Consider the following 17,664-nt stretch of genomic DNA (forward strand, 5'->3'; position numbering starts at 1 on the left):
ATTATAAAGTAAGCGCATAAAGAATACTCGCGATATATTCTTTCATATTATTTAACGTCCCAAAAAAATTTACGTATTTTTTAAAACACTGTATGTAATTGATTTTTATTTTTTTGTTTCTTTCAGTTTCGTTCCAAGTTACATTCTATGGTCTTGCACAAATGTCAAAACGGGCCTATTACATTTTTCCGACTATAATATCCTTTATTTAGAAGTTTTTAACAGTATTTTTTTTATTTAAGCTATTTAAATATTACGTGAAGGAAAACATCATGAGGAAACCTGCATCCGTGTGAACGATGGCCACTTGGCCAGCGTGGTAGATTACAACCCTTCTTATTCTGAGATGAGACCAGTGCCTTGTAGTGGTACGATGATGAATAGTATTTTTCAAACATTTGCTTTGATAAATCAGATGTACTCGTGTTGAAAAGTTCATTTTCTAGCTCCTATCGATTGGCACCCTTTTATAACTTTGTTGGAATTTTAAAATAGCCATAGTTAAATATTAAAACACTAGTATTCGAACGCAACATTACTTCTTATTCACAGTTTTGTTTTGATAGTCTGTGAGTGTGAACGCAGCTATAATTGCGGCGGTTTGACAGGTCAGCCTCGAGTACTCTTTTTAGCTTTCCGAGTAGCGTATTTTCGTTTGAATTTACATTGTATCTTTATTTACGGGTTGAAATTAATATTTATTTAGACATTACAGTAGTGTACACTAAGTATTAGTTCGTGTCTAAGTGCACTTACAGTGTTACATAAACAGTAGAGTCCGTATCGGCAGTTCCTATGCTTACAAGTTTACGATACGTCAGTTGATGAATGTTGGCCGAAAGATAATGGATGTGGATACTCCAAACATATTAAAAAGGTGCAGTAGCGCACCCCTCATCAATGAGGTGGCGCCTACGGCGGCTACGTCGCCCACGACCAACACTGCGCCCAGGTAAAGTCTAGTTTTAATCGTAGTAATCGACACCCACGGGTCCAGTTTTATGTTCTCGCGACGTTACCTGCCTATTTTTGACAGCTGCTGAGAGCTCAGTGGGTGCCGTGCACTTATCTTAACGAACATTATAGCGTAGTTAACTCTAGCAATAAAGGTTCTGCTGCTTTTTTTGTGGTTGTCATCTAATTTCAGAGCTATGCATTGTGTGACTAACTGAAAAAGTGTGATAATTTGATGTGAGGATGAGAAATCGTTTTCCAATCTGTTAACATTTTTGAATACTCCACTATAGTAATAATAATTATTATTTTACATCTTATTTTTATCAGTTCTATGGTACTATAAAATATTTCATTTTCTTAAACATTTATTTTATGCTATAATGACTTTTTGAGTTAGGTTTTGCAATTGAATCCCAGAGAATGCCTTATTTTTACAATATTTAGTAATAATGCAATTGCCTAGCATTAATGTCTCTAGATCCTTAAAATGTGCTATCAGTTTTATCAAAGTAAAAAAAACAAACCTTTTTATTGGTTGAATTAAAATAATAATTGTATTAATACAGGTTTTTATGATTAAGTATATTTATGATATGGTTCATTCATTTACTAATTATGATAAGAGTTTGTTTTTATAAGAGCTTATACATTATACATATATACACAAATACAATATTATTAAGTTTTTTTTGTTTGTTTGTTTGAAATGTGCTATCTTGAACTGCCAGTTGGATTTGTTAAATCTTTTTGCATTTGAAAGCCTAGTCTTTACATCATGCTAAAACCCTAGGAGTTAAGCAATAGGTGTTTGATATCATGGGGTGGGTAAGAGAATAACAGTTTTTATGGGACAAAATAAACTTCTTAGATGTTGCAGTCAGACAAAGTCATGGAGAACCAGTAATCCTTACAAATAAAAATTCTAAAATGTGTTTATTTATTCATTTGTTTGTTCACTTCACATTCTAACTAAGCCTTAAATTAACTTGGTTTTTGACACAGAGTGAGTTGAAAAGACTGAGAATAAATAACATACTTTTATTCTTGGTTAAAAAATTAGACAGTTTACAGCTGTTGAAACTTCTTGGCTTGTTTGTTATTGTAGTTTGCATACTTCCATAGTGTAATGTTGTATGGGGTCTTGTTATGGGGCAGAGCTGCTGATATAGAAACTAAAGAAAAGAGCTGTGCGATTGATATATAAACATAGATCATGCGAATCCCTTCATGCCAAATTTAAAGAAATAGGTATACTTTCAGTAGCCTCGCAATATATTTATAATAATATAATCTTTATTAATCAAAACAATAGTAATTATAAACAAAAAGTTGCTATAAACAATCAACTTACTAGAAACAGACATAGTTATATCTGCATATTGTTTGACAAAAGTATAAAAATCCTTTGTGGGGATGGGCATAGCTTTTATAACATGATACCTAAGTTTAAACAATATATTAAAACATATTTAACCAACGACAAGGCTGCTTGGAAGCAGGCCACTCTGCTCTCATCACTCACAAACAGAACATTCCAAAGATTGTTAAATTGGTTTGATAAAGGTCAAGTGTGGTATGTTTTCATATTTGGTTCAAAATTCAAAATTCAACACACATTTGAACAAAAAATTTGTGTGTGATAGCCTTTTTAGAAAAAATGGCCAATAATGGTTTTGCATGAATTTGCACCTTCTTTAATTAAAAAAAATTGAAGTCACTGTCACAGTCAATTTTACACTTCATACTGTGTCTTTCACTGAAGATTTTTCTTATCTTCATGAAAGTACTTTGCCACAGTACACCACTTTGTAATGGTATAACACAAAAATCAGTGGAATCAGTATGAAAGTCAGTGGCACCATCAGTAAATAGATTCAAAGTAAAATAATAGTGGTACATAATTTAGCTTCTTATAAAACATTATTACCTTCCATAATAATATAATATAATAATATAAGCATTGCCAGTCGCTTATGACTTAAAATACTTTTAATGACTGCAAATAATGTGTGGCTTAATAGTCCCAACTCAGTAAATACAGGTGTGTTTGACTTTCGAAGTTTGAAAGATAATTTTGTATCCTTTAGTCTTAGCTCCTATCACTAACAAAGAATAGTAATTGTTAAAGCAGGCATCGAAATTGCATTGTTATTTGATTCATCCCAACCTTTTTGTGAAAGAGCTCATCCAGAGAAGTACAAACGCCATACTTAATTCTTCAGCTAAGCAGTATTGGTCTGAAGGGTGTGGTTGCTGATGTAATTACAGGAACACAAATTGATGAGAACAAAGCTGCATGTAGCAGGATGTGCTCATTGCATGCCATGTGAAGTGTTGCTCCATCTGCTGTTAAATAATTTATCGAACAGACTTAACTCTGCATCATACACGGTTAAAAAGATATATATTATTATGAGGTAACACTGCTGATATTGATTCTATTTTTGTACTGCAGAAGAGGGCTGTTCGAGCTATATATAAAATGGGTCCAAGAGAGTCTTTAAGAGATAAATTTAAAGCAGCTAAAACAATGATGGTGCATGATCAATACACGTTTGAAAATTTAATTTATGTACAAAAAAATATAACAAATTTTAAAAACAAAAGTTGACTGTAACTATATTGATATTAGAAGTAAAAATAAATTTGTAGTGCAACTAGGCTGCATATATTTAGTAATTCATTTGAGGGTAATTGTATGTTTTTTTATAACAAATTACCAGATGAAATCCTTGAGATGTCTCTCAATAAGTTCAATATTTATATAAAACGTAAGCTTATAGAAAAATCCTATTATAATATTAAGGATTATATGTATGATAAAAAAGCTTGGATATGAATTACTCGTAACTTCAAATCTCAACATTAACTAGACTGTGAGATGGTGATAACAAAATAAAAACCTGGCTAAGTTTGTTGTGGGCTCTTCTTAGATCAGGGCGCGTTTGGAACCCTCCTAGCTTTAGTTTAACATTAGTGTGACATGTTAAATGTATGAACGCTTCATAAGTGCCTGTAATAAGGTCTAAGGAAATTTTTATTTTGAAATAATACTATACAAAAAAAAAAAAACTTTCTCCAGGATTGGGCTTTAAAAAGCAAAGATTTTCCATTTCCATTGTTCCAGAGATATTGCTTCAACATTAGTATACAGTAGTCTAACTAGAATACTACACTGTGTAGTACAGTCACCATCACCTCATTACCGTCTCACTACAGGGCACAGGTTTCCAGAATGAGAAGGATTTAGGCCACATTCAACCATGCTCTGGCCACGTGCCGATTAATAGACTTCATAACCCCTTGAGAACATAATGTAGAACTCCCAGTCATGCAGGTTTCCTCACAATACTATCCTTCAGCATTTAAGCTTGTGATATCTAATTCCTTAAATTAAAAGTAATAAGTAATGTTGTATCAGACAGTGCATACAAATTGGTTAACATCCATTTGCACTCAATTATGCTTTGGCGTGGTTTAATATTACTTCTCGGTAGGAATTTGTAATGTAATGTAATCACTTCTGCTTGATAAGCAATCTGCAGAATTTGCTTACAAACATTCTTAAAGTTATTATATTACTAGTTATTACGAAAATTTATTATTATTATATTCAATGTACGGGTGCAAATTCAATGCCTGGCCCTTCGTGTGGCAGAGGTCTCTTATGATGTATTATTATTATTATTTATAGAGGGAAAACTCTTATGATGGATGTCAACACTCTACTTGCACTCTACATGCTGCTCTCCCTGCCTCATAAAATTTGATAGGAACCTGTTAAACTGTTTTACTGACTCTAATTGCAGCTCAAGTTCTTTTAGTAACATAAAGAGAACTTTTGCTGGGGTACCTCTCACTTCTACTTCTACCATATAACCAAACCACATAGCCAGGTTGCAATATATTGTTTTTTTTTGTAACGTCTTATAATTCGATGGAGCCGGCTGCACGCACGAAAAAACATGACGTATGCGGCGTTACCTCGCTCTGAGGCGTTCCATTCAAGCTCGTTCGAATTCGCGGAACGAGCGACAAAGAGGCGTGGACAGCTTCTATACAATAATACATTTACATGTTTTCGTCAACATGAAGTGCAGTGAAAAGTGAATGTGGTGTCAATTGTTTATAGCAACGATAATATCTATCAAACAAATAAAATTAAAATTTTCTTTTGAAAAATGCAACCATTCCATCAGTATTTTCTTACGACGTTGTCACGTTCAACTTTCGTCAGTAAGCCGACTTTACAGACAACCAATTTTTTTTTTAAATTTCATAGACTTCCGCATTTTTTTTTATTCAACTACATGTAAGCAATCTTACGTGTTGTTAAGTGATGTTGCAATCTAAGATTAGAAGAGAACCTGTTAGCGGTACTACTACGCGTACATTGTACCGGAACGCTAAACTGCTTGGCGATACGTCTTTGTCGGTAGGGCGGGCGGTAACTAGCCAACTAAGTCTCTCAAACCAGAACAGAGATTTTTTTTAAATTAAAATTGCCCCTTGCCGGGATCGAACCCTGGTCCTCCAATTTAGAAGACCTCAATGCTCACTATTGCGCCAGGAAGGTCTACAAAAACCAGTGTTTTATTTTAATGCGTATTTGGATAGTTATGTCTGGGGGTTGAAACTTCGCCCTTGCATACCTACGATTGTTTAATCTTTTCAGGAGCACATCCTTTTTCAGCATGTTCTCGAACAGCAGCCTGCCGCGAACCCGCAGCAACAGCATCAGTTGCAGCCCACTCTCCGCCGCGGTCACCATACCCTCAAACCTGCAGGTTAGTTTTGGGATTTTAGTAGTTTCGGGGTGCCAAATGTTTTTTTTCTTACACGTCTTATTTGCATCGCAAGTACAGACCCTAAAAAGGCGTTGTCGTAAACCTTGTATGACTACGATTCAGGCACACCTTTCATTTGACACTATCTAAAGAATTACTAAGATAAACAATAAGAATGTGATATTCTTATTATGATTAATTGTTTTGTATTGCTGGAAATTTTATATTTTAGCTCATTCCGTGTCGACACTTTTGCTAATCTTACGATTATTATGAATGCCATAGTTATATACATGACGGCCGATTGGCGCAGTGGACCATGCTTTCTGAGTGCAAGGCCGCGGGTTCGATTCCCACAACTGGAAAATGTGCGTGTGATGAACATGAACATGTTTTTCAATGTCTAGGTTATATGTGTGTTATAAGTATTTATGTATATTATTAACTACGCTTACTTTGGGTATGTGTGAATTGTCGTAGTATATGTATTTAATAATTGTTTTTTTATACATCCATATTGATGTTCGTTACTCAATCATGCATGATCGGATCAGCGGATCTGGATGAATTTTGTTACAGAGGTATATAGTCTGGAAAAGCCTATTAGCTATTCTTTTTATCTCGGAAAATGTAAAGTTCCCGTGAGGTATTTTTGTTTTTATCATAAATTCGACGCAGGCAACAGTTGCTTTTTCAATCACCCGCAATATTTTTTAAAGATCATTTCAGCCACTCTTCTCACCAAGATAGGCAAAAATATGTTCTGCGTGATTGTATTTCATCCCTTCGATTATGGTTATCTTTGATTAATATACAACGTGTAAATGAAAACCGAAATAATACTTCAGAGGCATTAAAGGTACATTGTTTACTGTCTCAGAAACTTATCTGTGGAATCGAAACGCTAAAGCAGTATAAACCAGTTTTTGAGTAAACCATTGCCATAATTTTAACTAAAAAAAATCAGATACAGAACATCACATGCAAAAGTAAAATGACTCCTGTAACATTATAAGGTGCGCGTCGCGTAGCGTAGGTACCATGCACGTGTCAGTCTTTTATCCTCAATAGGGTTTCCATAAGTAAACACTTAGAATGTTTTGAATTAGTTTGTATGGAAAAATAAATATGCTTCTTTTTATTTAAAATGATTGATTTGAATGATTACAGGATCGTTCCTTATGAAATATAATATGCACCCATCAACAGTATTTCGTAATTCCGTTACACGTTGTACAGTAGTTGAAGCTGTGATAGCCTAGTAAAAAAGACTTAGGTAGAACTTTCGAAGGACCGAGTTTGAATCCCAGTATCTACCTTTAAATTTTCTAAGTAAACTAAGTAAATTTTCTAATAAATAGCAATTAAAATATCACTTGCTTCAACGGTGAAGGAAAACATTGTGAGGTTACCTGCATGCCTGAGAGTTCTACATAATGTTGTCAAAGGTGTGTGGAGTCCACCAATCGGAACTGGGCCAGCGTGATGGACTATACCCCTTCTTATTGTAGGAAGAGACGTAATCGGTAATTGGACGGCCGATTGGCGCTGTGGGCAGCGACCCTGCTTTCTGAGCCAAGGCCGTGGGTTCGATTCCCACAACTGGACAATGTTTGTGTGATGAACATGAATGTTTTTCAATGTCTGGGTATATATTATATATTATAAGTATTTACGTATATTATTCATACAATTATTCATCAGTCATCTTAGTACCCATAACACAAGCTACGCTTACTTTTGGGATTATTTATTATTATCATTATTATTATGTGGTGATGATGATGAGGTAAGCTTTTTGTGACGGAGCTCATTCGGAGAAGACCTAGACCCCTGCTTATTTCTACAATAAGCATCATTTCTATGTACTGGTGTAGTTACAAACACGTGAGGCTTAAAACCTACAACTCAAGTGGAGTAGAAGGGTTGAAAAAATTTAAAATTAACCATATAGATTCTCCTGCTTTTCGCGGTGTACAGCAAATTAAGCTTTATTTATATAACACTAGCTGTTGCACGCGACTTCGTCTGCGTTTGTTTTTGTTCTTTGATGTGGCATTACATTTGTTTGTAGTTCTAAAAAAATCAAAGTACTCAGTATCGCTAAGCCTTGAATGACGGGTTTGCTGCTGTACGCTGAGGAGTTCTGTCTACTATCTCCAACCAAATTTATCAGATCTACACAAAGTTTGGGCAAAATGAAATACATATTAACCTCTATAGTACAAAATAATTATTCAAATCGGTTATAATTTGTCGGAGTTATGGTGAAAAATCGTCAAACACTTTCATCCCCTCTCCAAAAGGAACCGAGCTTAATGTCGGGATATAAAGTATCCTATATTACTTCTAACACTTCCAAAAATATGTGTACATAGTTTCATGAGGATCGGTTAAGTCGTTTTTGCGTGAAAGCGTAACAAACAAACTTACATTGACATGTATAATATTAGTAGTATTAGTAGTAGGGATACCATGGAATTCCGCAAAGTAACGCCTGCTTCGATCCTGTACTTACCAACTAGTTAGCCATGTGCTTGGTCTGTCATCTATCTATCTTCTTCTATATATATATAATGAAAATGGTCTTCGTTTGAGGCTCAATCACGCCTAAACCAAACGTGAAACTTGGTAGGAATATTACTTTTGCTATGTAGAGGTCAGCTATGAATAGATTTTAAGAAATTCATTCCCCAAAGGGGATTGCGGGGGCGTTAACAATGAACAATTCCCGTTTTTAAACTATAGCTCCTATAGACTTCAAATTTGGTAGGAATCTTCTATAAGAGGTGTAGAAATAGGCTATGAACGAATTTTACGATAGCTCACCCCACAGGGGGTTGCGGGGGTGGGTATTAACAATTAATATTTTTAATTTTCCAGCTAAAGCTCCTACAAGCTCCAAATTTTGTAGGAATTTTCTATAAGTGATGTAAAAATGATTTATGAACAAATTTTACGATATCCCACCCCAAAGAAGATTGCGGGGGCGTTAACAATAAAAATTTTCAATTTCCAAGCGATAGCTCCTATAGACTCCAAATTTAGTGAGAGTATTCTATATGTAATATAAAAATGATCTTCGAGCGGATTTTACAATGAATCACCTCCAATAAGGTTCGCGGGGGTGGGTGTTAACAATAAAAAATTTCAATTTCGAAATATAGCTTCTAAAGATTCTAAATATCTTCTTCTTTCTTAATCTTTTATTATTCACATAAAGAACATCTCAAAATGGATTTCAATAAAGTCTACTTTCGACAGGAATTGCGGGGGTGGGTGTTAAAATCTAAAATTTTTATTTCTAACCTGTAACTTCTACAGACTCCAAATTTGGTGGGGATCTTCGTGTATGTAGGGATATTCTTAGTATTTCCTTACAACAATCGTCTTTTTGGCAGCGGAGAAAAAGTCATTGAGAGGTTTCAAAAACTTAACTTTACATGTAGCTATCCAATCAACGGACTAAGAATTTTACATTCATTTTACTTTTGCAGACTACATAACCGAAGAATACTTTTATTGCGGGATCGCGGAAATGTAACAGATTAAAATGAATGCATTTTCCAAGCACATGAGATGTGGAAAAGAAATTTAGTTACTTATTCCAATAGAATTCATAAAAAACATGCACAATTAATATTCTATAAAAAATTGATGTCACGGAGAAAATTTTAGTTAACAGAAAATTCGTCGCACTTGAACCTAGACAGATTTCAACTTCACATATGAGACTTGCAATGACTTTAACTTAAACTTTCAATGCTCATTTCAAATTTTTTTCTTCATGTCAATTATTATTAATTTTTGGAAGAAAGGCACGGAAATGTTATAATGATTGCACATTGAAAGTTACAATGAATATTAGTGAGAAAAATCACCTGGATGAAAGATACAGGCTAAATCGATGGAATTTGGAATTTGAGTAAGTCTAAACAATATCGATGCTTACAGTTCTATCCGCGGGGCCTATTTATGTTCATACAAAAATAAAAAAAGGAGAATAATAAAAATATGAAAAAAATAAATAAAAATGAAACATAAAATGTAATTTATTTCCTTTTTCAATTCGCCCAGCGAAGCGGGCTGGAAACGGCTAGTATATAACTATAAAAAACTAACGTTTCGAATTGCGAGCGTTTTGTGTAATATGGAACACGACTGAAAGGGTAATCGACCGCACCATTTTCAGAGCACCTGCAACCGAAGACTCACTCCCAGAGTGAACCAGCTCCGAGCAGAAGAGTGCGCAGACGTCAGCAACACGCGGGAGGTCGCGCACGAGCGGGAGGTGCATACGGCCATGCAGATGGGGCAGTCTTACGAGGACCTCACACTGATCGGGTCCGCCAACTCGCCCACTAGGGTTCCCAGGTGAGAATTAATATGGAGCGACGCGGTGGCCAACCACCACGGTGATAACGCTATTGTATAGTGCGGAACTGTATTAGGCTCCACCATAAAGTGTTTATAAGTCAAATATTTCTTTATTCAAATAGGTACATATGTGGCACTTTTGATGCGTACATTACATGTTAAATATGACATAGAAGTGAGTTGATGGCGATAACTAAATTCGTCAACTTAAAACTAAAGCTACGAGGGTTCCAAACGCGCCCTTGTCTAAGAAGAAGCCCACAACAAACTTAGCCGGTTGTTTTTTTTTTTGTTTCACCATCTCACAGAGCAATAATTTACACCCAAGCATTTTTATCGTTGACGAGTTACCACACACTAGCCTATAATTTGACGGCCGATTAGCGCAGTGGGCAGCGACCCGGCTTTCCGAGGCCAAAGCCATGGGTTCGATTCCCACTGCTGGTAAATGTTTGAGTGATAAACGTGTATGTTTTGCAGTGTCTGGGTGTTTATATGTATATTATAAGTACATATTTAAGTATATTATTCATTAAAATATTCATCAGTCATCTTAGTACCCATAACACAAGCTACTTTGGGGCTAGGTGTTGACGTGTGTATTGTCGTAGTATATAAGATGGGGCGAGCTTGCCTAGAAGATGCCTATTCACTCTTGATGTGAAGGTACCCAGATTATAGTTATTGGGGTAGACGGAACATGGGAGGGCATACCAGACCTTTGCGGTGCGGATCAGAAAGGAAGAAGCAAATCGCTTCGTACGTGTTAATGGTATTTCAACTAAGTAACGGTGCAGATTCTTTCGGTGCCTCGCATTTCGATATTCGAAATGTATCTTGTTTAGATATTTATTTATTTTGGACAGCCGATTGGCGCACTGGGCAGCTACCCTGCTTTCTGAGTCCAAGGCCGTGGGTTCGATTGGATAGAAGCAGGCGTTACTTTGCGAAAATCCATAAAATATTTTTAAGCTTAATTTTCATAATATAATACGTGGGTTCGATACCCACAACTGGAAAACGTTTGTGTTATGAACACGTATATTATGTATATATATTTATGTATATTATTCATTAAATTATTATCAGTTATCTAAGTACCCATAACACAAGCTACTAGTCGTAGAAAATTTATTTATTTATTATTATTTATTGTAATATTCACTTGCTTGTTTCCAAATGTTACTGGTTGGCGTTAGTGGCCTTTGTTTATTTTTTATTACATAGCTATCCATTTTCTATTTCCTACTCCACAGATTTTCACCAGCTGTGTCACCATCACCAACGCGGTCACAACCCAAATTCACAACGAGACGGAGCCTATCACCCATCGCACTCCGAGCGTCCAGCTTCAGTCCCGTTAGGCCAAACGTGCTGATCGGGAAACGGCGATGTGACGACTCAGAAACCTCGCTCTCAAAAAGGATGTGCACCTCAGATAGACTCACCCCCTCAACACCCGGGACACCGGACTCGCCGGACTCATTAGAGTGCACTTTCAGGCCCGTCTCACCCCGACCTACCCCAATGAATGAATCACCAAATGACCCTCACGATTTGCACGAGAACCACAAGTCTAGTCCAAGCTAATAGATCATTAAAATGCCTTAAATTGGTTGTTATCTTGGAAATAAGCTGGTGAATGACTAAACGTAGTGTGTCGAATGTCATATGCCAAGAAACAGGTAATTTGTCCTCTATAGTCAACATGTCATTGTGCTCAAAACTGGTGATATCGTCAAAAACTCACTCTTCCAACATCTGGGAAATCAGACTCATAGATCCCCATCTTATCCCAATCTACCTTAATGATTGAATCACCAAATGAGATAAAGAAGTAACTGAGGAACCCAATCTGATGTATTAAAACACATCCGAAATTGCTTGAAATCTTGGAAGTAAGTCGGACTAAATATAAGTCTAAAGCCAAGAAGAAATTTTATAAGTCAAGAAAAGTAGGGATAAAAAGACACCATAGCACAAAGAGAAAGGTCATAAACTACAAAAACATACATATTTGTGGAAACGTAAGCAAGTTATCGTACGATAAAAACTGAATGCACTAATTTGTGTTGTATGTATATGACTAAAGGAAGGTCTTGGCCTCCCAACACCAGTTCCATGTTGGATCAAGTCTATGAAACTGTACCTTAGATATGTATCTGGAAGGTTTTACTGCGGCCACTAAGGTTATCTTATAAACACTGTGGTTTCCTCGTAAAGTGATAATACGCTCTAAAAAGTGTAAAGTGAACTTTGTTCTGTGAAAAAAAACAGACAATTAAGTCTAAAGTGATTTGTGTTTTGGTAAAAGAGAAATACTGTATTAACAGTGAACGAATTTTATATAGTGTGATTATTGCAACGGTTGACGGACAAACTCTTAATCACACAAACTAGTATTCTTCATTCGGACAGAAAATTGTGCATGAACATAAATGCAGTGTCAGGAACATATTGGCTTAGGCATTTGGATATTGTAAATACCAAATATACATTGCATAATTTAGAGTTAAAGGGATTTTATACAGTTTGAAAAGTGAACACCTGTTTTCACAAACTTGTTACGTAATTGATGTTATGATATTATAAAAAAATTCGCTCGCAGGTAGGCAGTGTAGGTTTTATCCATAAAAAAAAGGCCTTTAATGTCAGAGCTAAGGTACAAAAGCCTCTAACTGCTCATTTCTATGCCAATCGGTTCTAAAAGTGAGTTTGCAAATAACAAAATTGCCACCATATACCTATACGGACTATGGGCATATGTAATGAATTTTTTATCCTATATTGATTTGTTTCGCTTACCTAATATATCTTGTACTCTTCAGGTACTAATACACCTCCAGAAAAAAACCAATGAAGTCTCTCTCTCTGTTTCTGGATACTCCATAACATCAATAGGTCAACTTTCATAACCTACTTCATGATGATGTGTCTACACAAATAATTCTGATGCACTATGAGACTTCATAGTATTGTCTGTGAATACAGGTGTAAGGCTCAGTTTACATGTTTATTAGATAATATGTAAGAATTACTGATTAATTGAATATTGCTACTTGCCAAATCTGCAATTTCACTCACTACTGTATTGAACATGTAAAGTGGGCCTAGAAGTGTTGGTATATTGTTGAAGAGAAGAAACGTAGAATTAAAAATATTGTACAGGTGCATTCATAGTAGCCTATGGGGAATATTCGTTGATTACATCACATAATGTCAGTATAAAAATAATTAACAAAAATAAATATTCTTCAATGTGGGAAAAAACTTTTTACTAACATTTATAAACATTTTATTGATATTATTATAGCACCTTTCAAAGTTTACCTTTTATTTTATTTTACTAAAATGTGGTTATTTGATATTTGTGTGACGTAATTAATGAAGTCCCATTTGAATAATATAGTTCCTAATAGTGAACTTATAAAAAGGTAGCATATTAAAGCATTTTCAAATTATCTTATCCGATAGAGCCATGAAAAATGTACAGATAAATTATTTTGATACATCCTTCTTTACTAAATTTGGAAAGTTAATGTCATACTAAAAATACAAGCTCAATTTCCAAGCCTCTTTAACTTCCAACGATTCCGTCAATTTCCGAACTCGCCAGTAGGGCTTCTATAACGTTACTGTACTGGTAAGAGTTAACTAAAACAAAACTATAATCGACTAACTGATGTCATATCAGAGCCTCATATTTGTGTTTGTGTCTGTATAATAACAATATCGGATCCGATAATGTGAAAACGCTCCTATTATATTGTAAAATATAAAGCGAGTGCCCTTTAAATAGCCAAAGCATCCAAAACTTTATTGTAAATATATGATAAGTTCGCGAGGTTTTGTATATCGATTTTAGTTTCGTAAGCAAAATGTAGCCATTGGTGCTGATTGGGCAAATACACAAACCCTAAAACTAACTATGGCACATAATAGATAACCTTCCTTAACATTATGGAAGATTCACTTTCTGGACGCTGCTTAAGAAAAGCTACTCTAACAGTGTAGCAGTAAGTTGAAATTTGGTCGCATAATTTTCAGCTGCGTGCTTAACGTCTGGTAAGGCTAAATTAAAATAATCATCCTCAACATTATCGACGCATTAGCAGATATTCAATAGAAGCAGGTGTTACTTTGCGGAATTCTGAGATATATTATGAAAAGCAGGTGAATCTGTATGGTGTAATCTATAATTTCTCAATCCTTATACTCAACGCCAAAACAGATCTTCGGCAAAGTACCCTACGCACATTTTGCTTCACACACTCCTGCTTTTCGCGGAGTATAGAAAATACCGCTTAATTTTCATAATATGCATAAGCAGATTACCACAGTGTACCAGCCTCCTCTTAGAAAGAAAATGGTATAAAATATCAATCCACATTTGGTCTCCATGCTGTCGAAATGCGGATTATTAGACTTCGCAAGCCTACGAGAACATTATGTAGAACTTTTAGGCGTACAGTTTTCCTTCAGCGTGATATTCCATTGCAAAAAAAAAACTCGCGAAACGTAAGAGGTGCCAGGAGCGTGCCAGGAGTCGAACTTGGTCGCCTCTTGAGGGAGATTGAAGTCTTACCTACTAGGTGCATTGGGTTACTACAGAATGAGGCGAATTTAAAACAGAACATCATAATAAACTGCTTTTAACGACTCGCGACCACTGGCTTGTACGATACGCTGCTTGCACCATTTACCAAACCGTGCGAAATTATTTTCTTTGAGAATTGAGAAATACAATACGAAACTTACAGACACGCGTGTCACTGTGAGTAATCGACAATGAATTAAATTAATACTTACATTGCAGTATTATATGCCTTAGCTCAGGTTAGGGTTTGTGTAAAACCGAATTTCGGCCATTACTTTATTATTAAGCTCATTTGAGGAGTTGATTGAACTCGTATCATCCCGCCTTTTTATTTAGACAAGAAGTATAGTGTTTAGTCTCAAGGTCGCTTGTACGCTTATTCTGTTTATCGTTAGTTGACAGATTGGGAAACCAATAGAGTATTTGACAAATAACATAACAATAACTCTTATGAAATATCAACTGTAAAATGCTTAAATCTAAATTATAATGATCTTGTTACAATGTTCAATTTCAAGCATGTTAATTCCATTGGATGTTTCTTGCTTTAAATATTTAAGAATGGACCCTGTTTTAGTTTCTGTCGGCCATTATTATTTTATTTCAAGATACTGGCCGCACATAGGAACTTTATGCATTCATAGCTGGCATTTTCTGGATAAGAGAAAAACTGCATACTAAACATATACGACGTAACAGAATAACGAAATACTGTTCAAAGGTGCGTAAGCATATTAATTTTGGCATACAAACGAATTCGAAACATTCTAAGTGTTTACCTTAATGAAGGCAAAAGACCGACACGCGCATGGTGCTAACTAAAGGAGTCACATGAGTTCAATTTTACATTTATCTGATTCGTCAGTAAAAACTATGGCAGTGGTTTACTAAAAAACTTTTAGGTTTCCGGTTTCACAGATAAGTCTCAGAGACAGTACATAAAGTATCTCTCAAGTATTATTTCGGTTTTCATTTACACGTTGTGTATATATATACGCTGTAATAGTATGATTAGACTATTGGAAATAAAATTTAAATGGTCGACTCTTAAGTAAACCAAAATTACCAATGCCCTTTAGATAAATTTGAAAAGTTAAATAAAAAAAATAATAAGAAGTTGAATAACAAATGATTTAAATTAAAATCCCAAGATGATTAGAATTTTCGTAAAATGTTAATTTGATTTAACAAAATTGTGTAACTAATTTGATTTCATAGAGGAGAGAGTCAAATGTTCTATTGCGTTTTAACACTGGTGCTAAATCTAAATCAATTAAATTTGCTGTAAGTAAATCTAGCTATCCCTTTCTACAGCGAATGTTGTGAGAAGGATAGCAATACTTGTCAATTCAGTTTTCCAACATTGGCACCAATGCATGTCAACATTATCAAACAAAGTTTACAGCGTTAATAATCATGCATTGCTTCATTGACGTTGAATTCATTTAAAATTAAAAATAATTAAGGCTATTGCTCACTTTCGTATGGAAACTGGCATACGTGCATACGCCATTTTGACGATATGCAGCTATCACACAAACAGATGATTTCATAAAAAGTATTACCTTTCAAATTGGATAGCGATATAGCTGTTTCAAAAGATTTTCGCTATATCTCTTCTTGCTTCATTTTTATTTTGCATGAAGTTCAAGGTCTTGATGACCTTGAACTTGACTTTCGCATTGGCGATGCCCATTTAGAATTACTTTCAGACTTTTTGGTTGTTTGTCGCATTATACCTGTATATATGGATGTAAACAAATTAGACAATTACTTTACGTTTTTTTCATGACATTTATAACATTAGACAGCTGCCAAAAAATCGAGAAAAAGTCGTGACGCAGCGTATGCCATATATTGCAATTTCTTTAAATTTCACTCAAAAGCGATTGAATTTAAAGTCTCGATTATCGATTCGAATTTATTGACGTGTATTTTGTATTACTTGTATTAGTGCCGTTACAGACATCTTGACACCTCAAAAACAAGATTGCACATTTCACTAAATTCGGTTTCAAGTATCGATACTATGTCATTGGAACCTACGCTTTAAAATTCTTCAATATGATATATCTTCATCGCTCCTAGTAGACACTCTAAAGAAAAGATTGTAACAATATACATATTAAAAATCAGGATTGTTAGCTCCATTCTCTCATTTCTCTGTTTCGATACTTATGAACCGTAGACGCCCGCAAGATGACCTCTTTGTAATTGGTCAATAGAGGTAAACTTTTGAAAACGCATTCTTGAATTTCATTGGTCTTTATTGCGTGCGAATAACCCGCAGGCGGGGTTTCGACTTCGATATCGACCAATGAAATTGCGTTTTAGGTACAGACTATAGCGACTGTATCGCTGCAGAGAGATACAATGTGTTTAAATTGCCCTTAATTATTAGCTTTGCATTGTGTTCATTATTCATTTGGAATAAGTTTTATTTATACCATATTGGTAATTTAATTTTATGATCCTTTGAATGTTAGGTTTTAACGATGGGGATATTTTTTATTAGCGAATTAATTATTTTACTTGCCACATACATACATTCTACAAAACATGTAATAGTGTATCAATGAGATGTTTCTAATCCTCGAAGGTTTGACTTATACATAAATCATCGTCAATATTTGTTACTGTAGAAATGACTAATAAAACTAAAAACTTTTTTTACACTATTGAAAGTGCTTGTTTGCATTATTTTTAGTTTTTGAATAGAAATATTTTTTCGTGTAGTTTCATTACACGTAAGTAATTTCGATGGAAGTAGTATGACATATCTACTGCACCTTATTTGACAAATAGTATTCTTTATTTTAGGTCTCTTGATTTCACGCTAAATATCGACTGTGCCAGTCAAGTTAAATTGTTTTCGAACAATGCGGACTCAAGCGGTAATACCATCTCATTGAAAACTACTATAAATTTTACTAACACTCTCCCCCT

At 34.9% G+C, this 17,664-nt stretch overlaps 1 protein-coding gene across 2 annotated transcripts; it reads left to right on the top strand.

Annotated features, from left to right (window-relative positions):
- Positions 1-622: 622 nt before the first annotated feature.
- LOC120637455 lies at positions 623-13,379 on the top strand. 2 transcript variants are annotated; one of them, XM_039909305.1, is made up of 4 exons: positions 623-952; positions 5,633-5,744; positions 9,937-10,118; positions 11,378-13,379. In XM_039909305.1, the coding sequence occupies exons 1-4, from the start codon at positions 825-827 to the stop codon at positions 11,709-11,711; spliced, it is 756 nt and encodes a 251-aa protein (XP_039765239.1). In that variant the 5' UTR covers positions 623-824; the 3' UTR covers positions 11,712-13,379. The 2 variants fall into 2 exon arrangements, with proteins under 2 accessions (XP_039765239.1, XP_039765240.1); XM_039909306.1 differs by having other exon boundaries at positions 5,651-5,744.
- Positions 13,380-17,664: the final 4,285 nt, after the last annotated feature.

This window comes from Pararge aegeria, chromosome 3 (assembly GCF_905163445.1).
Source record: "Pararge aegeria chromosome 3, ilParAegt1.1, whole genome shotgun sequence".
NCBI classification, from domain to species: domain Eukaryota; kingdom Metazoa; phylum Arthropoda; class Insecta; order Lepidoptera; family Nymphalidae; genus Pararge; species Pararge aegeria.